At 34.0% G+C, this 25,910-nt stretch overlaps 1 protein-coding gene across 15 annotated transcripts in view; it reads left to right on the top strand.

Annotated features, from left to right (window-relative positions):
* The window catches only part of LOC103488678 (uncharacterized), a 35,135-nt gene extending 9,593 nt beyond the window's left edge, over positions 1-25,542 (top strand). The window contains exons 2-9 of one of the 15 annotated variants that reach the window (XM_051082979.1): positions 4,315-4,418; positions 4,515-4,578; positions 5,983-6,026; positions 6,359-6,401; positions 6,498-6,569; positions 6,656-6,757; positions 6,974-7,040; positions 25,160-25,542. In XM_051082979.1, the coding sequence (XP_050938936.1) occupies positions 4,315-4,418; positions 4,515-4,578; positions 5,983-6,026; positions 6,359-6,401; positions 6,498-6,569; positions 6,656-6,757; positions 6,974-7,040; positions 25,160-25,287 (624 nt within the window). In that variant the 3' untranslated portion in view covers positions 25,288-25,542. Of the gene's footprint in view, positions 1-4,314; positions 4,419-4,489; positions 4,579-5,982; positions 6,027-6,358; positions 6,402-6,497; positions 6,570-6,655; positions 6,758-6,908; positions 7,371-7,999; positions 11,702-12,030; positions 12,327-13,408; positions 13,902-17,471; positions 17,991-18,644; positions 18,752-25,159 lie in introns of those variants that run through there. The other 14 variants (XM_051082981.1, XM_051082987.1, XM_051082984.1 and 11 more) reach the window with 14 other exon arrangements.
* Positions 25,543-25,910: the final 368 nt, after the last annotated feature.

Raw genomic sequence — 25,910 nt, 5'->3', positions numbered from 1 at the left:
TCATAATGTCCTTCATGGGTTCTACAAGCCGTTTTCTCCACATTTCTTGGATTCATTTGCATTTGATGATAACCGGACTTTAGATCAATCTTCGAAAACATGCTGGCTCCATTCAACTCATCAAATATTCTTTGATCACTAGATTGGAAACTTGTCGGGTATTGTCACATTATTTAGAGCACGGTAGTCTACGGAGAATCTCCAACTACGATCCTTCTTCTCACCAGAAAAACTAGGCTAGAGTATGGGCTCGTACTTGGCCTTATGACTCTTGAGGCTAACATTTTGTCTACCAGTTTCTCCATCTCCTCTTTCTGATGGTAGGCGTATCGTGGGCAAACATTTATAGGGTTAGTTCCCACCTTCAAATGTGATGTTCTATGCTTCTTCTTGGCCGGAGTTCTTCTGGCCATTCAAATACATTATCAATCTTTGATAACAATGCAGGTATTGATTCTACCACTATAAGGACTTCGTCAACCCCGTATAACTCTGCCAATGACATTCCCCCTTCCATCACTCTGCACTCAACCAAGAATCCCTGATCTGAAGATGACCACGACTTCATCAAGCTCTTCAAAGTTACTCTGGCTTTGGTTAAGCTGGGGTCACCCTTCAACACCACACTCGGTCATTTTGATTAAATGTTATTGTTAAATTTCGCCAATCCATCTCTGTTACACCCAAGGAGTGTAACCATTGAATTCCTAGAATCACATCGACTCTGCCTGGTTCCAATGATAAGAAGCTATCCTTTATTTTCCATTCACCAATCACAAGCTCAACTTCGTCACGTACTCCTCTTCACCGTTGAACCCGAGCCGGTATTACTCCGTAATTCGAAGTTTTCCGTTGTAGGTAACTTCAACTATGACACTAACTTTTCTGAAATAAAATTGTGCGTTGCATTGAAATCGATTAAAATAATCACCAATTCTTCTTTGATTCTCCCTTTCAACTTCATTGTGCCTGGATTAGTCAACCCAACCATGAAGTTAATTGAGAGTTTGACTACTGGCTTCAATTCACTTTCAATTTCCAGTACTTTCAATTCTTTTTCTACTTTCAACTCTTTTTCCTCATGCTGATCATCTCCTTCGATTATCTCGATTTCTTTGCCATTCTCCTCAACCACCAAAACCCTAAACTCTCTCTGCTCCTTAATTTTGCACTGATGTCCAGCATAATAACGTTCATCACACCTAAAACATAGTCTCTTATCTCTCCGAGCCTGAAATTCCGCATCCATCACACATTTCGCCGGACCTTTACGCTGATTCCCCAATGTTCTCGCTCCTCTCAACGTAATCTTGCATATCAAAAAATTTTCTCCTAATTTGTTGCGAAATGTTAGGTTTATTAAAAGGTAAATGTATTTGGGCATTACCTTCTGTTAGACTGCCCACACCTGCTTCCCTCCTCATTATCTCACGGTTCTTTACGCGTTGGGCTAGTTTTATCATTTGCGCAAGACCAACCGGTTCCTAGCACTCTACCTCAGCCTTGATCCATGGACTCGGCCCGTTCATGAACGTCTCTTCCAACACCTCCTTTGGCAACTGTGGTAGCGACACAACCAATTTATCGAATAAATTCCGATATTCTTCCACCGTTATTTCTTGCCTAATTGCTAAGAATTTTCTGTAGATTGATCCTTCGCTCACCGATCTAAAACGGATCATCAATCTCTGTTTCAAATCTTGCCAATCCTTGAAAGGATCTTGTTCTTCTTGCGATTGGCACCAATCCAAAGCTGTTCCGTCAAAACTAATAACATCCACCACGATCATCTTCTCCGTATCTGTCAGCTTATGAATTTGAAAATAACGATCCACTTGAAACAACCAAGAATCTGGATAATGGCCGCTGAATATTGGCATCTCAACCTTCTTGAACTTGCTATGATCATTAGGAATATTGCTTCCTTCAGATTTGATTTCATTCGTCGTCGTATCGCCTCCTTCAACGTTGCTCCCAATTTTTTTTCCCTTACTCGAAGATTCCTCCAATTTCCTAGACATATTCAATTTTCCTTTCAAAACTCTTTCTACGTACATCATCAACAATTGCTGTTGCTTCTTCGCCCGTGTTCCCTACATTTCAATATTCTTTGCTAATGAACCAAGATTTTCTTCAATAGCCAGTAATTTGTGCAACTCTACTCTCATACTAGAAATTTCCTGATCGAACGTATGTGCCATTCTCTTCTCCTTTCCCAGGTTAAGATGCTTTGGTACCAATATGATAGAACTTCGGAATGGAGATGAATCTTATTCAAGGAAAATATCATAACAAGTACACATGATTGATAGATTAGCAATCCCTAAACATAAAGTAATTGGTAAAGAAGAACAAAGAAAGAATTACCCTCCCTCGTTGCCTCTCCTACCTTTCAAGGATGTAGACAAATGATTAACAAAACTCTCATCCCCACTCGTTAACCTCCCTTTCACTATTTAAACCTCTTTTCCCACAAACTAACTAATTGTGGGTCCCAACTCTAGCAACCACACTCCCCATAACACGTGCACTCCCCTTATTTCCTCTTCTACTATACTGCCAAATGATTGGTGGCGTTAGAGATACCTCTTCCATTAGGGAATATGTTTTTGATGTGGTTTGGAGGATTAAGGTTCCAAAGAAGTAAGCTGCTTTATTTGGTAAGTTTTGCTTGGTCGTGTGAACATTGTCGATAGGCTTGTTTGGAGGAGGACCTCGCTTGTTGGACCTTTTTGTTGTTTTCTTTGTTGGAAGGTGGAGGAAGACGTGGATCATCTACTCTGGGATTGTTAGTGTGTGGGGGTTGTGTGGAGCTCTTTTATGCAGAAGTTTGATGTTAGTTTTGTTGGCCAAAGGAGCATTTAAGGGACGACCGAGGAGTTCTTCCATCTGCCTTTCAAATAGAGGTTTTTTTGTTTGTTTTTTTTTGTTTTTTTTTAACTTGCTAGGGTGTGGCTGTGCTATGGGGTATTTAGGGGGCGTAGAGGTAGGCAAACAGACCCTTGTGAGGTTTGGTCCTTGGCAAATCCCCTTTGGGCTTTGGTTTCGAAGCTTTTTTGTAACTATTTACACAGTAACATTTTACTTAGTTGGAACTCCTTCTTTAGTTGGGGTGTTTTGGTGGGCTTGTCTTTTTTTTTTTGAATGCCCTTGTATTTCTTCATTTTTTTTCTCAATGAGAGTTGCTTTATTAAAAAAATAATGATCATGATTCAGGATGTCTGACGCATATGCCATTTCGAAAGGGATTTTTTCTTGAGGAAAAGAAACTAAAGATTATGCAAGCCCTGCATAACCATTCGATATTTCTTGGCTCATTATTGACACCAAGGCATAGGCAACTTAGACGACAGGAAGGAAATTGTATCTATAAAGGAAGAGAAAAATGCCTGCATATAAGTGTTTTGTTATTGGGTCTAGCTTATAATACAAATAAATATGCTCACCAACAAGAGTCCCCAAAAGAATAATCATACTTCTGTTTTGGGTCCATGACAGGGAGATTGGTTTCTAATGCAACCAATCCAGTGTCTTGTAAAACTGCAGGCAGTTCTTCCCTCTTAGAGAAAGGTAAATAACCTCAAATTAGGAAAAGTTTTAAATGACCCAAGTCCTTGAGTAAAGGTTTGTAACTGAAGGATAGTGTTTACCATAGCATAAGCAAGAGACTGCGATGGTGATATCGTGATTTTCATCAACATAAATCTGAAGAGCCAGAAAAGAACGGCCAGCCCCTAACTAAAGAGAGAACAATCAGTCTCATGAATTTTGTAACCACAAGAAGAGCTATATAAAATTTCAGATAAATGTAAACAACAATTTTAAAAGCATTGTGGACATCAATTCATGTATGTAGTTTTCATAAGTATGTATGGGACAAACACAATTCATAGTCTAACTAATTGTTAAAACTAATAACAAATAACAATAATACAAGTTACAACAGCATGTTTTGGAAAGAATAGTTTTTTAAAATAGCTTTTCCCCCTAAAATATGATATGATAGTGTTGTTTTTTCTTTTATTTTTGTAAAATAAATTATAAAATGAAAAAGAAAAGCAATGGTAAAAAACAGCAGCTTTTTTTTTTTTTTTTTTTTTTTTTTTTTTTTTTTTTTTAATGTAAGTTCTCATTTGATAATGTACTTACCACTTCCTTATAATTATTCGCTTGTTTCAATAAATTTATGCGAAGTTATGCTTTATTAACTTAGATGTCTGCAAATGAAGTACGTCATAAATCTCTCCATTCTTTCAGTGATAGTTAAGTTTCCCAAATTTTAATTTAGAGTTGTGTTTACTTGATGTCGGACAGAATTACTTTGGCTGTTTCTTCTGTCTTCCAATAGTAATCTCTTCTATGAGATGGGGCATATCAGCTGGGAGAAAAACCATGGTCTGTAGTTTTCCTGGACTCAAGTATTCAACAACTTCTTTTGTGTTGTTTTGTATTTGTACATCCTCTCACTGTAGTATTGCAAATATGTAAGCTGTTGCATCTGATCTTCTATCAAGACAGGTGGCAACGTTCTTGCTGCTGCTGGTTTTGTCTGGTCCTGTGAAAGCTTTAACATATCTGGTGAGCATGTCTTTTTTATTTTTTTTTTGAAAAGGCGACAAGCTTCTTTATTAATATAACTCAATGTACAAGAGAATTAATAATAGAGAAGCTAAGAGGAGGGAAGAGGATCAGGAGGCACACCCCATATGAATCTTAACTGACTGTGGATTTATTTTCTTGTTTTTGAAGTAAAGACACCCCATATGAAAAATGTTACTTTTTAACCTATCAACCGTGAAGAATCTCTTATGTAGAGCATAAAGGAAGAACAATCAGGTTAATGGCCTTCTTAAACCAGCTTTAAAACGCTAAAAAGGGGGTGTTAGGCTTTTCTCCCTAATGATTAAATAAGCATGAATAAAAATCATTAAAAATGAATAGCCAGGTATTATCAGGCAACAATGTAAAAATACAAAAAAATTAAAAAATAGAAAAATGAAAATTCTAACAATTGAAACATTTTCAAAATAACAATCCTAAAGGTTTTTATACTTTCTTTCTTCTGTCTTTTAGTCCTTGGTGGTGGGAAAAATGTTAACGGGTGAAGAACTACAATTTATGGCACGTTACCATTCCAAAAACTTCGATACATCCGAGAGTAAACAACAAGTAATTTTTCAAATCATTATTATAAGACGTAAAAGCTTCAATCGGCAATGTGTTAATTTGTTGTCATGGAGATGCAATTCTTGTTTATAAAGGCACATGCATCTTTATGATCAAAAGAAGGCATTAGGCTTCTAGGCTAAAAGATCGAGCCTTTCCTCAAGAAAACCTTCAAGGCATAAGCCTCAAAGAACTCTTAAAACCTTGTTCTCTGAACATAGTTATCATTGTTCTTATTAGAAAGAGAGAAACTAGGAACTGCATATTTTTATTCATTCACTTCGCACTATAAATACCAATTCTAAATTCAAAAAATAGCTTAGTTGACTAGTGGCTACATAAAATCACCAACAAACTCTACAAATCTAATTCCATAAAACTAGCCACCGACTTCGATTATAGATACTTAAACTATCTAGGTTTAAATCCTATTTTGGTCCCTAAATTTTGTGTCTTGTTCTATTTTGGTCCCTAAACTTTTAAAGACGTCCGTTTTAGTCCTTGAGCGTTTAAAAAAACTTACTTTGGTCCCTAATGTTAGGATTCCATTAACTCTTCAACGGAATGATGATGTGACTTCTATATTGTAAGATTTAGCACAATGAAAACCTGATCTTTGTAACTGTGACATTTCTTGATTTTTATAACTTCTGTTACTACCATTTGCTCCAGAGTGTTTTTAAACTTTTTTGGCTTGATCACGTTGTGGGTATTTTCCTTGTATCTTTTGATGTTCCTTAATCCTTATCCTAATGAGAGGGGAACAATATTCAATTACTTACTTTCGGCTGACATTTTCTACACTTGCTTGTTCAGCTTAGGCATGGTTTAGTGGGGTTTACAATGGGCTCCTTGTGGAGGTATGTGATTCACTATGCATATGTCTATTCATAAAATATAATTAACATCGATTTAGGCATAGGCCATTCCGAATTCATAAAGTTTATTAAATCTGTACATGCTACTGTGCTAGTTGGTCAAGTTTTCTTCGGTAGTTTGATGATGATGCAGTGACCAAAGGCATTAATGGTGTAACTATTCTAATCTCAATGTAGCTTACATCTACTTGCATTTGAAAAAAATTTCTATTAGATTTCACCATCGACCTACGGACTATGGGGAGAAAAGTTTTAGGGCCTCATATTCCTATTGGAGAATGGTCATATAATAATTCTTGTTTTGTTCTTCTCAGGCTTGGAGCAAATTGGAGTACCTCAATCTTTCTTTGCACAATCGTACTGTTTTCTATCTTTCCCAACACCCATCTGAACAAATGTTATATCCTAGGTTTCTCTATCCATTCTACTAACCAAGTACGGGTATGTGTTTAGGTTCGAGCATTTGGAGCAGTGGGGTATGTCTTAGTATCTTCATTCTTGATAAGAGAGAACATACTATCTCTGGTAACAAGCTATTGTGAACCTCTGCTGCTCTACGTCAAAGAAATCACCTCTGAATTCTCATAACACCTTCCATTTTCTGGCTGCAGATCACTATAAATATTCATGCTTCCCTCACCCTTATCTTTACTGCCTGGGGTGTGAACTTGATCCCATCAATGAATGCAATATATGCTATATTTGGGACACTGGTATGTTTTATATTCCCTGCTGAAACGTAGATTGTACTTGTTTTACAATGATTATCGAGATTTAGTTAATATTCTAATCTTTTAACCTATGATTGGTTAAACACAATCAACATTTATTTTATTAACATTCCTCCTCTATGTGTTCTGTAAGGTATTCCTGAACTGTGGATGCTTCATGTTTTTGCTTCATCTTTTGTACTCCGTATTTCTTACTAGACTTGGTTTGAAGACTTCATTGACATTACCACGGTGGCTGGAAAAGGCAATGTAAACATTCTGACAGGTATCAATTTTTTTGACGATGATGAATATTTTTCTTTTTTCTTTTCTAGGAGGAAGATATTGGTTAGGCTCAATGGAACATTGCATTCATAAACGATTTGTTCTATTGTGAAAGGTTACGAATTATGGATGAGACCTTTTCCAAATCAGATAAAATGGAAGTAACTATTAGCATTAAGATTTTTAGTACTGGTCATCTTGCTGTATAAAGGTTACGAATTTAGGATGTAATTAGTGATTAGCTTTGAAACTTTGTAGACTGGAATATACAATCTGGGATCTGGATTACAATTTCAAACATGAAATTATCTTATCAACTATTCAAAGAAAAGGCAAGTTTTGTTTTTCTTTAAATGGAATCGAAATTTTCATTGATATAATGAAAATTAGTACAAAGTACATAATGATTTTAGGATTAGCAGGTGCGTCTAGACATTTCAGCTTGGTTGATATCTCTTAGCATCTTTATCATATCCCAATAGAAAGAACATAAACTTATAGGACCAAGTGCTGTGTGCAAAAACTCTTACAAAGAAATCCTGCCCCTGTAAAACAATACAACATATACAAGACAAAAACGAGAACATTCTACAAGAGACAAAAGACATAACTAAACGTCCATCTGAATGAAAGATGACCTATTCAGGCTTATGTCTTGAACTGAGCTCTCAAACTTTTTAGAAAGGGAACACCACGATGAAGCTGAAATTTTTGCTGCCTCCCAACGGTCCCTCCACGAAGAATCTTTATTTTGAAAAGTTCTTCGATTCCTTTTAAACCATAGCTCTGACAACAAAGCCTTCATCGTGTTAGTCCAAATAATTTTAGTTTCTGATTTCAATCTTGGGTCCAACAGAATCTGCAGCACAATCTCTGAGAGAGCTTCGATTAATCCAATAAAATCTTGCAGGTTCAGAAAGAAGTTTAGTAGTTCACTAACACATTCTCTCATCAATTTAGGTTGGAGGTCCTTCCTGTTCCGATCCTTTGTGTTCAAGCTTAGAGAGCTTTCATGGATACTTTGTAAATATATTCCGCCTCTATGTTTTCCATTAGAAAAATAATGATAGTAAATAAAAATCTCAGTTGGACTCTTCGGAGAAATTCATCCAAACTTGGTGAGAGATGGGAGGTTTCTAAGGTTTCTTTTAATAACCATTTGATTTTTCCATATCTTTCTCTTTCTCTTTTCTCTTTCTTTTTCTCTTGCGCCTCCAATTTTTTGAAATATTTCAAAATTGTTTGATATTCTTCTTGTGTTGAATCTAGTGGCGTCAGACAAAACTACAAGTAAAAAGATGTTAGATAATTAGTGAAAAACTAGCAACAATATTGATAACCAACGATAGATTTCTATTCCAAATAGACATGGATAGACATCTATCATTTTCTATCTAGATAGACATGGATAGAAAATGCTGTTAATTTACTTACATCCTTAGATTAAAAAATGCTCATGTTTAGAGTCCTCTAGTCATTTGAATCGAAACACTCCCATGTCAAGATTGTTGGGCCATGAATTTCAAGCTTCCTTCCAAACCCCACATCTAAATTGGAAAGTTTAGAGATTGTCTCAAAAACCCAGTAGACTAATGCTAGGGGAAATCCTTGAAGGTGTATAGCATCCTTGTTGCTATATGATGCTTTCTTGAAGAATTGATATGTTAGGATGTAGGACAATCTTCCCCATGGATAGTCTTCGAAGGTTTGCTCATGATCCAATATGTTCAAATATTGGAGATTAATGTGGTAGCGTTGTTTGGGAATTAAAAATGCTTCTAAGATAAAGAGATTGACTAATTTTTCTTTTAATGAGTCTTCTTCATTGTGTAGTTCTTTGAAAGTTCTCTATATATCTTTTCTAGTTATAAAGTCATTGTGAGGGAAAACGACATTTTTCAAACTAGTCTCGCTCTCCTAGATTTAACTTTGGGAATTTGTGCTCTTTTAATCTAGTGACCCAACATAATTCTTTCTATTCAAATTTTGCTACATGTCCATTGAGGTTGAAAGCTAGAACATTTGACTTTTTTGTATGACGTTGCTTCCTTATTAAATAATTCAGGAATTGGGTTGATATTTTGACCATTTTAATGTTGAGGAAGTGTCCAAAAGGGCGATTTAAATTGTTTGGTCTATTCTTGATTTGATTAGATTCAAAGTTTCTAAACTGTAGTATATAGTTATTATAAGATTTCTGTATTCATCTTCCATAATTAGGTAATCTGAATGGTAAATCTTTTCCACATGTCAAACACCATCCAAATGACTTAATTATAGAGAAGTACAAAAATCTTTCAATCACTATATACTACAGTTTAGAAACTTTGAATCTAAAAAGATATATTAAACAGTATGTTATAAACTAAGAGTTAGTGTTAACAGATAGACAAAGATAAAGTAATATACAGGTAGACATAAACAAAGATAGAGCACTAGAGAAAGATAGACAAATATAGATAAATATAGACAAAGATAGAAAAAATAAACCACTATACAGATAGACATTGACAAAGATGAACAAATATAGACAAAGATAGAGCACTAGACATAAAAAAATATAAATAAATATATACAAATATAAACAAAAATAAGCACTATACAGATAGACATTGACATTATTATTCACTTTTTTTTCGTTCTTTATTTGTTTTTCTTCTGCCTTTCCTTTTGATTTGATTGCTTTAGCTGGTTGATGTTTGCTTTTTGCTCACTTTCTATTATGTCCATGGTTGGTTAGTCCATTATTTTGGCATGTATTATCCATTTTCAATAGAAGTTTGAGGTCCCAATATGGCTAACTTTTTCGACGAAGGCGAGTTTATTTATTTTGGAGAATATGAGGCATGAGAACTGATCCATTATGGTACATGAATTCAGTGGCACGCTAGCCTTCAAAACTAGAATAAACATGAACACATGGCTAATACCCATGACTCATCGTTTCTATAGACTTCTTATTTTGTAAGCATGTGCTTCTGTTACTTGTCATCCCACTGTGAAAGTTTTTCGATCATAACATCATACAGTCCGTATCGATTTAAACGATAGTTTGGCTTTTACTAGGATATCTCTAATGATATAAGAGGCATGACACCTGCGATCACATTCGATAATATATTACATCAGTGGAGGATATGTACGAGGTGCAACTTTTTGTCTGAGTTATACTTGCTCGTCCTTTCATTAGAGCCTTGCAAACATGTGACGCAACAATTTAAAAATTGGTGGGCCACGAAGCACGAGACCTGTTTTGAGGTTAATAGACACCATTTGGTGAGCAAAGTCATTCCTCCTTTATTACAATCCAAACTACCCAAGAACCGTAGAAGCAACCTAGGTGGTAAACAAATTCGCTTAGTTGAGGTGATGGCTTCTACCCTCGAGGGGAAGGTGAAGAAGCATAAAGATGAGAGCGATAATAGCAAAAGCGATAGTTATTGGAAGAGACCTTTGAAGAAAACAAAAGTATCAGGTGATGTTCTTAGCGGAAGGAACTGCTATGGGAATCCCTGATGTTCCACCGCTGGTTTACACATCTTCCTTTCTTAATTTTTTTGTTCATCTTCTTTGTGAGTGATTTATTCATTGTTTATTTCTGCAGTCACCTTTGAATTATCATTTTGAAGGACTTATAGAGCTAGGCAGTGATGAATCTTTGATAAAGCCTCATGCAGTTGATTCGACCATTGAGGAAGTTGGTAACTCAAAGACTTCAGTCACTAAACCAACTGAACGGTCCTTATGTCCATATGCTCTTCTCGAGGAGTTTTGTTGAGGCAAGATAAAAGTGGGCAGAAAGACATTGAGAGTCCTCAAGCCAAAAGAGATGTCTGCCCTAAAACACCTTTATAGAAGGGTAGATTGGCACGTGCTCCTTTTAAGATTTTTGAGCCGTCTTTAGACACTTCTAAGAGACAGATAGTAGGACACCTTGAGCCTTCTCAGTGGGTTGGTGAAAAGGTGATTTCAAACTTCTTTTTGAAAACAACCTTATGTATGTGAGAGGATATTCAAGACAAGATCATGTGTACTCCTTTTGAATATATCCTAAGACTTAGGCTAGAAATAGCAACGATTCTCTTAGGGATTGCAAAGATCCATGCAGACGACCTGACTCCTCTTGAAGAGTATCTGAATAGCTACCTTAAGAAGGTAGACTGTTTCAACAATGTAAAATCTTCGTATTCTGCAGAGCTGTTGTCAACAGATAAAACTCGTCAATTAGATGAGAAGACATCTGCCATCAAGAAAACCTTAACTTTGACGGACTAACTACGAGGAGATGCCAAAGTTATTCAAGAGAGAGTTGCACAGTTATCTTTTGAAAAGAAAGAACTGGAAAGCATATTTCAAAGCATAAATGTTGAGTTCGAACAACTGTCAATCTTATCTTGTGAGAAAAATGAGGTCATAGACAAGCAAGAACTAGAAGTTGCCTAGCTTCAGGACAAAGTTAACACCCTTGAAAGCACCTATGCTATTACTGAAGAGGCCATCGAGGCCTTATGTACGGTTCACAAGAGCATGGAGGTTGCACGTGAAGAATTCAAGAACTTCAAGTGGAAGCTTTGATTTTGTCCTCTTTGTCCCTATTTTTTTTGTTGCAATCCTTGTAAATGTAAGAGTTTTGTTGAATGATAATGCAATCTTTTTATTCTACTGTGGCTGCTCTTGAATTTTATTTTAAATTGCTATCATATGAGATTGACAATGAAACATATTTTTTTTTATGTGTGACTGAACTTTAACCTTACTACGTACCTTTTTTATAACATAGGGATCAAGTCATAACATAGTTCAACGATTTTTTTTTACATAACTAAATTAAGCATAAAACTTTTTGAGAAAATTTTCATTGATTAGGCCAATTTGTAATCTATCTTGATCGATGATTTTATATGCTCCATTCGTGAAAACTTCTTTGATGATGTAGGGTTCGTCCCATTTAGGTGTGAACTTATTCTCCTTATGTTTCGTCATGATGATAGGTCTTCTTACACAAGTACCAAGTCAACAACTTGAAATGATCGGGGCTTTACGTGTTTGTCAAAATCTTAGACATTTGTGCTTTATAACATTCTAGTGCTTGTTGAGCTTCTAGTCTTTTTTCGTCAAGTGCTTCTAACTCTTGAAGGCGTAATTTAGCATTGTCTTCAGTATTTAACCCTTATTGAGTTGTCATTCTTAAGGATGAAATTTCTCTTTCTAATAGGAGTACTGCTTATACTCTGTAAACCAAAGAATAAGGTGCAACACCTGTAGGAGTATAAATGGTATTCGATAGGCCCACAACGCTTCCCCAATTTTTTCTTACCAATCTCTTTTCGTCTTGGAGACCACTTTTTTCAAAAGATTGCACAGAGTTTTATTGAATGCTTTTGTCAATCCATTTGCTGTGGCGTTATACATAGAAGACTTGTATTTTTTAAAGTTAAACTTCTTACACAGCTTGTCCATCAGAGTGTTAGCAAATTATCAGTCACGATGCGATGAGGAATACCATATCGATAAGTGACGTGTGTTTGAACAGAATTTACGATATTTTCCTTCTTTGCTTCTCTTAATGGCACGACTTTAACCCAATTGGAAAGTAATCAGTTCCTACAGGGATGTAAGAATGACCAACTAATGACAGACATGATAGGTCCAACCAAGTCAAGTCCCCAAGCTTTAAAAGGCTATGAAGCTATTTTAGATAAAGAAGCTTTGGTGGCTAATGTATAAAACTTGCATGGAGTTGACAAGCTTCACAATACTTCATAAAATGCATTAAGTCGTGGATCATAGTGGGCCAATAGTAACCCATTCTTTTCAACTGATGTTGGAGACTGGTGAGCACCATAGATACCTGAATGTGCTTCTTCTAAGGCCTTTACTGATTTATCTTTTCCTAGGCACCGCAAAAGAAGACCTTTATATGAACGTCCATAAAGTGTGTCATTGTAATAAATAAATCGCAACTCTTCTTCATATCTCAGCTTAATGTCGAAGATTGCTGGAAAGTTTTCCATGCTCCAGATTGTCTATATTGGGTTGACGCTAGTCTTCTTCATCAATTGCATACATAGATATCACATCAATTTATTCATATTGACTTTCAATCGAGGGCACGATCTACTTTTATCAAAGGAAAATGTTTATCAGTACATCTTCTGAGATTGTTAAAGTAGTGGCCAAGTTTGCAAGCGCATTAGCTTTCTTATTTTCTAATTTTGATATTATATCGTCAAATCTATCCATCAATCTTCTAGCATAAACAAAGTAGGGCTTTACATCTTGATGTTTCACCTCGTACTGATAGGAGAGCTGATTTATAATTAACTTGGAATCGCCTAATATTTTTTTTGTACTTTATCTCAAATTCAGAAGCCAATTGCAAGCCAATGATTAGGGCTTGGTACTCAGCAACATTATTTGAACATAACTCACCAAGTGTGAAGTTATATGGCAACATATGCTTCTTGAGGGATATGAAAACAATGTCGACACCAGCTTCAATTTTTCGTGTCACACCATCAAAGAACATGGTCCAAAGTTCCACGTTTTCAACAAACAATACTTCTTTATCAGGTAAGTCATCACATAATTTCCAATTTGAAGGAATTGGATGATCAACCAGGAAATTTGCCAATGCCTTGCCCTTTATTGCTTTTTGGAGGATATATACAATATCATATTGTTGGAGTATAATTGCTCATTTAGCGAGGCATCTCGAATGACTGGCCTTGATAAGATATATTTGACAGGATTAACTTTTGCCACCAAATGTATAGTGAAGGCTTGCATATAATGTCTCAGTTTATAAATTGCAAAAAAAAAAGAGGGCAAAACACAGTTTCTCAATTGGAGAATAATTCAATTCACCTCCCGTCAATGTTCTACTTAACATAACATTCAACATGTTCATGTAGCATATCATCAAAGATCCTATGCATGCTGGTATGTGGCACCTACATTTTTCAATCCGAAAGGCATTACTTTATAATAGTATATACCTTTTGGAGTTCGGAATGATGTTTTCTCTTCATCATCTAAAGCCATTCAAATCTGATTATATCCTGATGATCCATCCATGAAAAAGTTTTATGCCCTGCAGTTGCTTTTACCATGATTTTCATGATAGGCAAGGGAAAGTCATCTTGGCCATACATTATTTACATCGTGAAAATCGATACAAACAAGTAGTTGGCCATTCTTCTTCCTTACTAGAACAATATTAGCTATCCATGTTGGGTACCTCACTTCGCGAATAAATCTAGCTTCAATGAACTTATTTACCTCCTCCTCGATTTGAGAAATGAGTTTGGATCGAAATCCTTGTTGGACTTGCGTGATCGGTCGATGCTCTAGTTTGATTGCTAAACAATGAACAACCACACCTTTGGATCGAATCTGGGCATTTTCTTGTATGACCATGCGAAAACATCTTTATATGTTTTGAGTAAGCTTATAGACCCATTTCCAACATCATCAGAAAGTTGGGCACTTACGAAGGTTGGACGAGGCTCTTCTATCATATCAAGATTGACTTCTTTTAACTTATCAATCGTTGATTGATCCCCATCGTCAAGTGATAATAGAGCGACTTCAACATCTTTTTCAAATTTCTCATGGTCGGATGCCTCTTCTATTGTAACATGGCCACAACCTACTACATCAACTTCATCTTTTAGTTCATTATTTTTAGGTCAAGTAAAAGCAACGTCATGTCGCTATACTTTCAATGAACCCTCTGTATTTACTGAGATGAACATCTCCTTTTTCATTCTTGATGGAACTACACTGCAAATTTTCTTGTCCCCTATCAGTAAGCCAAGTTTGCTTGAGACGGATATGGGAGGTTTCTTTTGGCCTTTTGTTACCGACACGCTTAACCTTTTGAAGGCAAATTCTCTTGTGACAGAAGTTGGGCTTGTAGATTGCACTTACTTTGCAGTTATGTTTAGCCTTTGAAAGGTAGAAAGTCGAGTGGAACCAGAAGTTGAACCTTGATTTTTGTCATGCGTTGTCGGTGTACTCAACCTCTGGAAGACTAAAAGACATGCAGTAGAAGAAATACGATAAAAAATTGAACTTTTTTGACTTCTGCCTTTGTCGCCTTATTCAGAATCTTTGCTTTCTTCAACTGTAATATGACATGTATTAGAAACTTTTACTTTTCTAGCTATTCGAATTGGTTCGGAAGACTTATATCCAACTCCAACTCTTGAATTAGGTATAAAATATCCTTGTTTTTTAAGCTCTTTTTGTGTAGGGGAAAGCCTAAGCCTTTCATCGAATATTTTTATGCTTTTAAGCTTAGTACGAGTTGTAAAGTCATAACCCGCCTTTACCATCAACTTATATGTCTTTGGGTCGAATCCTTTTACTATTTGTCTTTCTAAAAGGAATACTACGCCCTTTTTCTCAAGTCTCTTTGCTTCTCCTTTGTCTATCTTGGTAAGTGGTTGGTGAAATTTTCCTTTAATATCTCAATGCTTCCGACCGTCAGGTCTTTCGAACATTCTGAAAATGGTGATTCTCCCTTCTTATGTCAAGACAGAGGAATATAGCGTAAAACATGGTGCTTTAAGACTTTTTCTTGTGGGATTGATATATTTTCACTCTCTGGCGCTTCTGACTTAGCTTGGGTCGTTGGTTAATCATTTTCTTGACCATTGAGTGCATCCCTTTTATTTGATTCCTTTGTAGCGATCATTCCTTGCTCGTGATTATAAGTGCCTTTAGCCGTGAGAACTTCAGTTGATATAACTTTTTGTGTAAAATTTTGCATTTGCAAAGTGAGACTCAGCCTCTGAAAATGGCTTAGTATCTACGTTAACCTTCCTAATTCCTTGTTTATAAAATTTAAAACATTGATGGAGCGTGGAGGTTACTACTCCATTTTCATGTATCCATGGACGTCCTAATAACATCTTGTAAGCAGTCCTCAAATCGATCACATGAAATATTGTGCTTGCCTGTAAATCCCATATGGAGATCTCCAAACGGATAGTGCCTATTGTCCATTATGCTCCTTGATTAAAGCCTTGAATCACCAGTTTGCTGTTTGATAACTCTTCAATTGAGATACCCACAATTGATTTGCAGTTGACTTTAGCAGAATGTTGACGACGAAATCATTATCAATGAGAATTGGATTGAGCTTTAACTCCCAAACATATCCTGATACAAATAAAGGTATGTTATGAAGCTTTGACCTAAGTAGCAAATCCTCATCACTTAATGATATCGATATATAGCAAGAATCACACACCTTTGTTGGTGATGCAGCAATAGTCGAGACATCATCATTTTTCAGTATCTCGATTGTATCCTTGACTTCTCGCGATAGTGACAATAAATCATTTATGTCTAAAGAAAGCAATTCCTCTGGCTTGGGTGCAGCCTCCATTGAATTTGAGGCGAAAGCATTGTCCTCAGTCGTACTAACAGTATGGCATGAGACGATGAAGCTCCTTCAGAGTTATTGGTTGTCGTGGTCGATGAAGCTCCTCACTTTCTTCAATGATTAGTAGAAGCTTCCTCGCATTCTTTCTTGTCTTTTTTCTTTGAGACTTACCCTTTCTCTTGTACTCTCGGTACAAACGAAATTCTGTTTTAGAAAACTTTTGTTTGTGCTTCTTTCGACACGTTACCATCGTCCATCCCTCATCAATATTGTCTACCTACTTTTCTTCTTCCTTGAAGCAAACAGTTTGGATGTCAGTATTTTGTAAGACCTTCGGTAAATAATATATAACAACAGGCTCCAACGATCCAAATTGGATTAAACTCCCTGTAGCAGGCAATCGATTACTTGGATGAATGGTTACAGCGACATGATTTGTTTGTGCCATATCATCGAGCTCTAGCTCAATCTTTTTGTCTAGAGCTAACTTTAGAATCAACTCCTTCAATACAAAACATCTATCAACGGGATGACTGACGACTCGATGATATTTGCAGTAATTGGGATCATTTATTCTCCCCATTTTTGTAGGTCGTTTACATTCAGAAAGTTGAATGAGTTGTTTTTCTAGTAGTTACTCTAACATGTCAGGTATGTTAGAGTCTGGAAAAGGGTAAATTTTTTCTTGTCTCTCTTTTAACGTCAGACGTCTTTTTTCGCCTTTATCTTGGCGTTTTTCCACTTTATTTTCCTCGGAGATAAACTTTAAAGGTGTCGTGCTGACGACCATATCCTTTTTGGTAGCTCCTTTCGATATATTCTAGGTGATCTTCACTTCTTTCTTTTCTTTTCTAATTTTTGGAACTAGTAGATCATTGTTCCTTCTATTAGCAATACTTAGCTTCATATCGTGAGCTTTGGTTGCTAACTCTTCAAAGGTGTGGAGTTTTTATTCCTTGCAAGATGTACAAGAGTCTCCAATGCATTCCTTGAGTGTACATTTCAACTGCTAACAGTTCAGTTAATTTATCTTTGCAGTCGAGGCTTAATGCTCTCCAGCGATTAATATAGTCTATGATTGGTTCACCTTTCGCTGCTTGGTGGCAATTAGCTCTATCATGCTAACAATACGTCGGGTGCTGTAGAAACGGTTGAGAAATTCCCTCTCAAGTTGCTTCCAACTATCCATGGATTCAGGCTTCAGGTCGATGTAACAGTTGAATGTGTTTCCTTGGAGGGTTTGGACAAACTGTTTGATTAACAAATTTCCTCGTGTACCAGTAGTTTCACATGTTTCGATAAAATGAGCAACATGTTTTGGGTTGCCCTTTCCATCAAACTGTTGGAATTTGGGTGACTGGTATCCATATGGCATCCTCAAATTGTCAATCTTCTTCACATTTCGCTTGGAATATAAAGAGAAAGTTTGAGCAGGTCCATTGTATTGAGTTTTGATGGAGTTTGCAATCATCTCTTGCAACTGCTAAATAGACAACGATGTAATTTAGGTCGAATATTGTGGTTGACTTTCTTACATAGTTACCTTCCCTTTGTCAACATTCTTGGTAGTGTGTGGTGACTTGATTCAACAATGCCATGACTCTCGATGCCATGACTCTCGATGTGATTCTTGAGAGATGCAATCTCATAGTTCCTTTCTTCAATAGCCTTCATGAGCAGGTTGATCTTCTTTTCTAGTTCTATCATTCTGTCTTCACTTGTATCCACATAAGTCGCCATAACTGACATTTTATTTGGATGAGGCACTTCTTTGTTTGAGCATCCAGAGGACGAGTTTGTTCGTCAATCACAAGATTTTTTTATTACAATTCCATCTTTTGGTGGCTTGGACACTTGTTCCTAAATATTCTTTCCAACCTCAAAGGATAGCATATCCTCAGATGATTGAGTATCCCTTAAGCGGCTGCGAGTATTTGTTTGCTTGCTGATGTCACTTAGAGCTTTAGAAGTGTTGCCTTGAGATGTCATGATTTCTTTAGATGTTTTTTAAAAGGAGAAAGAGATGAAAGGTAGAGACGATCCCACTGGGCGTGCCAAATGTTCTCACGAGATTTTTGGGGAATGTAATTTGTGGAATTGAACTTTATATATTAATTTAGATAGTGTTGTACAATCTCTAATATTTAATCCTTCAATGCTTTCTCTCAAATACAAATTAAGACTTAGAAATATTTTATCTTCGATCTTCAGGAAGTTTTGTGGTTGCAAATCTATTTGAGCTTCAATCTTCTGGAATTCAAGGAAAGTTTAATCTTCCAAGTCTTCAATACTTCAGAAGATGATGATCTCGAGGTTAATAAGAACTTGCACGTCTTGAGTGCTTTTAGAAGTTTGAAACTTCAATTCTTTAGAGTTTCAATTCTTCCTTTAACCCAAAGATCTCCAAAATGAATGACAAATGTCTAGAAATTTCATGGGCTTTAGGTGGGCTTGGCCTCGTTTACTTGTTGGGCTTGGACTTGGGCCCATTTGTTTGTTGGGCTTGAGCTTGGGTCCATTTTTCAAGTGGCTTGGACTTGGACCCATTTTCTTGTCGAGCTCGAGCTTGGGTCTACTTGTTTGACGAACTTGGGTCCATTATTTCTTCGGTCTAATTTTTCCATCAAGGACTTGAATTGGGTTGGATATAAGAAAACTTGACTACCCAAATTCAATCAAAATATATTCATCATAATTTTGTTGTGATAATGTGGAGCAATTTAGTTCGTCGAAATTTCTTCCTCAACAATTGATTTTGTATTTATGTATTGTTTTTACTTTATTATGTCTATTTATTTACTTTTTTTATATTTACGTATTTTTACCACACTATATCCTAATTTATTTATTGTTTAAATATTCATTTTTACTATTTTTTTACTTTATTATTTTTTATTTATTGCTTTTATATTTATGGTTTTTTTTTTGACTTATTATGCCTTCATTTATTTATTGCTTTTAAGTTATTGTTTCATTTGCTTCTTTTTTTTAATAAAAATTCGACGATGGATTCTAGGAAATTTGGGAGTTTGATTTTATAAAATTCTTGAGGTGAAGAAATCAATTATTTGAAAGTCCCCGATCGATCTCCAATATGCTTTTATTAAAATCTTAATATGTTATTTTATATTTGCTTAATTTATAATGATGCTTCTTTACTCTTGTTTTTACTTATCTAATTTTCCTATTAAGCTTAATTTTGTTTCCTACTTAAAAGTTTTAACTCTTTCTAATTAAAATTTTGATTATTTTAAAATCCTTCTAATGTAAAATTCTCCAAGTTTTAAAATCTTTCACAAAAAGTTCTTTTTTTAAAATCATTTAGAAAATTTTCCTTAAAGAAATAATTTTTTATGCTTTCCAAGCGTTCAGAATTTACTCTTTGATTTCATGAGATTTCATAATCAATCTTTTCTAATAACTTTTACCATTTTTCCTAAAGAAATTTCTACAACGGAATCTAGGAAATTTCGGAGTTCAATTTTCTAAAATTTTTTAGGTGAGCGATCATATCTTTGGGAATCCAAAGTTTGATCCCAAGAAAATTTGATTTTAGTTAATGTTTTAAAAAAATATCTCTTTATTAGAAGGCTATTTGTATGACTGATTTTGAGAAATTGTATTAATTTCTCACTTTCTTGAGGTGAAAAAAAGTTTCTTCAATATAGTCTAATTGATGGAATGCTCTTCATATATTTTATGAGATCATTGCTTCAATCATGGGAGTAATGAGGGATAAAATAAGATATTAGTTTTAAAAGAAATTAAAGAAAAATTTAAATTCAAGATTTGAAATTTGGCCAACCTTTCCTAAATGGGTGTGTTGTAGGTGCTAACACCTTCCTCATACACAAATGTCTCATAAACTCAACTCTAGTTTTTGCGCACCATATTTTTTATGATTTGTTAAGAAATTGTTTACTTTATTTTTGTGTCCAATCACACCGTAAAAAGTATTGGTAGCAACTTTCTTTTTTAATTTTGTTTTAAAACTAACCATTTTGAGGATGTCGGCTGCTCCGTGTTGTCTCGGGGACATGGCAGCCGTAGGTATAATTTAAACATTTTCGAAAACTACTTAAAAAAATTAAAAAAAAAAGTTTTTTAGAAAATACAACAAATCAAGAAAATATTTATATTCTATTGAACAATTATGAAAACGGAAAAAGCTCACGAGCCGATAGTGAGAAATATAAAAAATGCCCCAATCAGCATGCGATTAATCGACCATACACGTGCTTCATGTACTACAGTTTAAATGAACGATCTACTATCGTTTGAGTTTGATACACGATCCATATAGTTCTTTTTAACGACGGGGAAAAAGGCTTCAAATTTAAACGATCATGTTGACTACGTTAAATTATCATGTTGACCACGACAAACGATCATGTTGATCATGGAAAACAATCGTATTGATTATGGTAAGCAATTGTATACTTTAATGTAAATGATCGTTAAAAATTATAAATCAAATGATTGTGTTGACCATCATAAACGATCGTGTTAACTATGGTAAGCGATCGTTAGATAATACCAACACAATCATGAAATTCATTTTAAACGATGGGAAAAAGACTTCAAACATAAATGATCGTGTTGACTATGGTAAACGATCGTGTTAATTATAGTAAGCGATCGTTTAGATTATACCAACAAAATCATGTAGTTTATTTTAAACAATAAAAAAAATGTTTCAAATTTGAACGATTGTGTTGAGCATGTAAATAATCATATTGAGATTGGTAAACAATCGTTAGATCATGTACTCAAAATGATATTTAAACGACTTTGATATTCTCGAATATGAGGAAGATGAAGTAGCGTCATAGAATCTTGCTGAAAATCGTGAAGGTGAAATAGGAGATTTAAACAGAATAATAAATCATTTAATAGTAGAAGAAAAAAAATTTGGAGGAGGAGATGAAGAAATTTGGAAGAGAAGATGAATAAAGCGAAAAGAAGAAGGAAAAAGAAAAGTGACAAATCGTCTTCAATACTGAAAGACAAATCTGAAAAATTATGAAAATATTTTACCGGTTTCTTGGACTTTAATTTTTTGTTACACAGGATCGTAAATATTTTTTTTGGATTTGTTACATTTATGTAAATTAACCTAAAAAAACTAATATGAAAATTAAAGGAAAGGAAGGTTAAGAGAATAAGGGTAAAAGAGAAGTAAACTTGAACGGACTTGGGATTTGAAACTTCAATGACATACACAACCATAGTTAGTTTAGGAAAACCATTAACGACTACACCCAAAGACGGGATACCATTTGGATATAAATATATAATTAATATATAAAATTAATTAATTGGAGGTAAAAGAGAGAGATGTGCCCCTTGCACCTACGGCACTCAGTGGCAGATCCAGAAATTTTATGTAGGGGGACACCAGACACTATATAATAAACACATTAAAAATGTTAAAAAAAAATCTCGACGTTTCACTAATGCTCCAATAACATTCATTATATTTATATCAATAAAGAAAGACCGACAATTTTTTCACATGATTTTTTGTAATATAAATATGTGAATTTAAAAATTGCATCATAAAAAGAAAAGAAAAAAAGAAAGAAAGAATAATACTTTTTTCATGGAATATGGTTGATGACTAGGAAATAAGTTAAGGTTTTATCTTAGTTAGGTTTTTTCCTCTTTTTAAAAAATGATCTTCCTTTTAGGAAATCATTGAAATTTTAGTTGGTTTTTTTTTTTTAAAAAAAAGTTAACTCCTTTTAGTTGAAATTTAGAAAGAAATTTGATATTTAAAAAAAGAAATTATTGATTTTTTTTAATAAAATGTATTTTATGACAATTTAAGAAAATTTGATATTTGGGATAATTTAAGAAGAAATTTGAAGAAAGAAAATTATTGAGATTGGAATAATAATTATGATGGGAAAATAGTTGCAAAAGTTTAGAATTGAACTATAAAACTGAGGGTTTATAATATGGGGCAGACTCAATAGAGCATAACCAAAATTTAGTTAAAAATAAAGCTTAATTTAATAAATCCCCCTCCGACTGCACTCCTGCTATTAAGTAACCACTCAAAAATTCGCATCACTTTGACTGGTTGCTCACGAGGATACACACGAACCTCAAATCTAAAAAGGGTAGTTTGGGAATTTTCAAAAAGTAAAACATGTTTTGCGTTAACTTTTTTTCTTGCTATTATGTGTAAACATTTTAATAATATATATATGTGAGTTGGAAATTAAAATTACATATAGATTCTTCTACAACAATTGAAAATATATTCGCTTCCAAATAAAATAAAATCATTATTTGAGATTAAACTTAAGACTTCAAATTAAATATGTTGAATTTTGTTAAATCAAAAAGTTTTCTTTTACTTGGGTTACTAATTTAAAGTGGAAGATAAATTATTGCGTTTGTTTTTCAAATGAAAAAAATTCCTAATTTTAACATTTTCTCAAATATCAAATATACAAACTATAATAACAAAAATAATATATACGATTAATTTTCGTAAATATAACAAACTAATGAAATATTTATGGCTCGCGTGACAAAATTCATAAAATTAGTTATTTTTTAAATATTCCAGGTTTGCTCTTCTATCTTTCTTTTCCTCTTTGCTGTGATTTTTTTCTATTGTTTCTTTTTTTCATTGCGATTTCTTTTTATCATTTTTTTTTTTACGTTCTTTAGATTTGGGTAATCAAATCTAATTTCTTTCTATTGTCTTTCTTTTTTTCTCTTTTTTTTTTCACGCGAATTCTTTCTTTCGTCTTTCTTCTTTTCCTCCTCTTTTTTTACGTAGATGAGATTAGGGTAACAAAATCTAAAAGATTATAAAGAATCTTGAAAAAAATTGTTAAGATTGAAGTAGCCAAATCTAAATGATTGTGTAAAAAAAAAAAAAAATAAACGATCGCGTAACAAAAAGGTTAAAAAAATCGTAAACGAACCCCTAACAAAAACGATCGTGTACCAAAATAATCTTGAAAAGATCGTGTAAACAAATCTAAACGATCGTAAAAGAATCTTGAAAAAAATTCGTTTAGCCAAATTTAAACGATCGTGTAAAAAAAATAAAAAAAAATCGTTTAGATTTAGGGTAGTCAAATCTAAAATTGTATAACCAAATCTAAACGATCATGTACCAAAAGAATTGAAAAAAAAATTAATCGTTTAGATTTGGTCATCCAAATCCAAACGACCAAGTCTAAATGATCGTGTATCAAACAATAATTAAATTTAAATGATCGTGTACAAAATATATTAATTGCATTGTTGACGGCGTGATTGACATGTCATTTTTGATATTTTTATTGTGGATGTATGAGCTTTTTCCGTTTTCGAAATTGTTCTGTACAGTATAAATACTTTGTTATATTTTTGAAAAGTCTCTTATATATATTCAAAGGCTTAGAAAACATGCATTTAATTATAAATTATGACTACATTTCTTTTTGTTCAGTCATATACACCAAATTATTTTTAGATTGATTGGAGAAAAAGTCTTGATATTTAAACTCTTTTGCTAAAAATTGTTTGAATAAACTTTGAATTTTTTTTTTGTAAAAAAAGTTAGGTTCCAAAAACTTCAAATGTTTGCTTTATAGAGACAATAGGAATTAGAGAGTTTTAAAACCACCAAGGTTGTAGTTGACAAATACAGATGTTAGTGTTGAGATATACTTTTTTTAGCGACACTTTGAATGTTTATAATGATTCTTTTGAAAAACAATGGTTAAACACTTGAAAAGTTAAACTAAACAAAATTCTTCATTTGATAAAGTTATTAGGATAAATTTAAAAATAAAAGAGAAAATCTCTATGGGTTTAGTTGTCTTAGAATCTTGAACAAATCTTAACTGGAATGTAACCTAAACAAAGCATGCTCAGCCACAATTTAAACAAATAATTACATGAGGTATAAGAGATTGTTCTCTAAAGTTCCCACCGTAGAACAATTAAATTAAATTGGTTAACTAATAAATTAATCGCAGAGAAACCTATACCAATACAACTTGAACCACGATGTGAAGACCAAGTGTGAACAAAACATAAACAAAAAGGAAACAAGGAGCATCGGAATTATAAAAAGTAAAATAGGTAATGAAAGTGATGTTGTGGGATTAATTAATACGATGAACATATCCTGTTTGGGCCAATCACCGAAAATACGAAGGATTATGTATATATCTAATCAATGAATGAGCATTTGGAAAGGGAAAAATTTAAGAAAGATAGTGGACACACTGGAAAAAAAATGTATATAAAAATTGACCATGCATAAATTAATGAAACTTTCTTGGGAAATTAATATAGAAAGATATGGTAATGATCGACTTTACACCAGCATAAGAATTACAACAAGTGCTGGCATGATGGGGAAAATCAATTCTTTTTTCTATTTTTAGAAATGATTTTAAATAGATTAACGACTACATAAATATTTATATTTATTAGTACTTTATACCATTTCATCGTATATTTAATTGAAAGAAACCATGTTAAAAATATTATTTATAAAAAAAAGAGAAACTTGAACTATGAAACAAAGTATTATTTATAAAAAAAAAAACACCTAAAATGTGCTATTTTCCCCTTTTAATTCAAGATCGTCACCTAAATAATGTGCTTAATTGTATATTTTACAAGTATTTTGTGTTTAAGAGGTAGTATAGAATATTTGGAGGGAAATGATGCCAAGTATAGCTAATTCATGGTGAAATTGCATCAAGGCTTGAAATACATCGGAAAATTCGTTCCCAATGCAAAACGCGACGTTAGGAAGCGTGTTGGGAGAAATGCATCGGGAGACTTATTCCGGACGCGCTATCAGCACAATGTCAGAGTAGATGTCTCCTAACGTCACAGTTGCCGATGTTGTCAAGACGTCAAAAAACGACGTTTCTCAACGTCGTCCGAACTCAATGTCAGAAGCTGTGTTCACAACGCTATTTTGAGTGCGTCGAGAACAGTTTCCAATTCCCGACGTCTATGCTACGTCGGGAAATCTTTTATATATATATATATTAATTTTTTTCTGAATTGTTTTTTTATTCAATAGTATTGTTCCTTTTTTATAAAATACCAAATTAAAAAAAATTCATATGTTTACAAATGTTCGAAAAAAATATATAGAAATAGAAAAACTACATATGTCCCTTAACAAGCCATGTACGTCGTTCTACACCAACTCCAAACCTACAATGATACAAGAGTAAGTCTATTAAATATGCATATCACTGAATAATGCAATTTTAAAAACTTAATAATGGAAAGATATATACGTATTGCAAGGGATTATGATCCCCTTTGTGTCCGACTCATTTCTTCTATAAGCTTCTGCAATATTTATTCCATTTGTGAAGCTCATATCTCTGATGTCTTTCTCTGTACTTCAATTGATTCTCTGTACTTCAATTGATCGTTTAGATTCATCAAGCTCGACTTGTTGCTCCTCAATTAGGACTTGTTGTAATTTGTACT

Source organism: Cucumis melo, chromosome 3 (assembly GCF_025177605.1).
Source record: "Cucumis melo cultivar AY chromosome 3, USDA_Cmelo_AY_1.0, whole genome shotgun sequence".
NCBI lineage: Eukaryota > Viridiplantae > Streptophyta > Magnoliopsida > Cucurbitales > Cucurbitaceae > Cucumis > Cucumis melo.
This window is presented reverse-complemented; position numbering and strand designations above follow the sequence as displayed.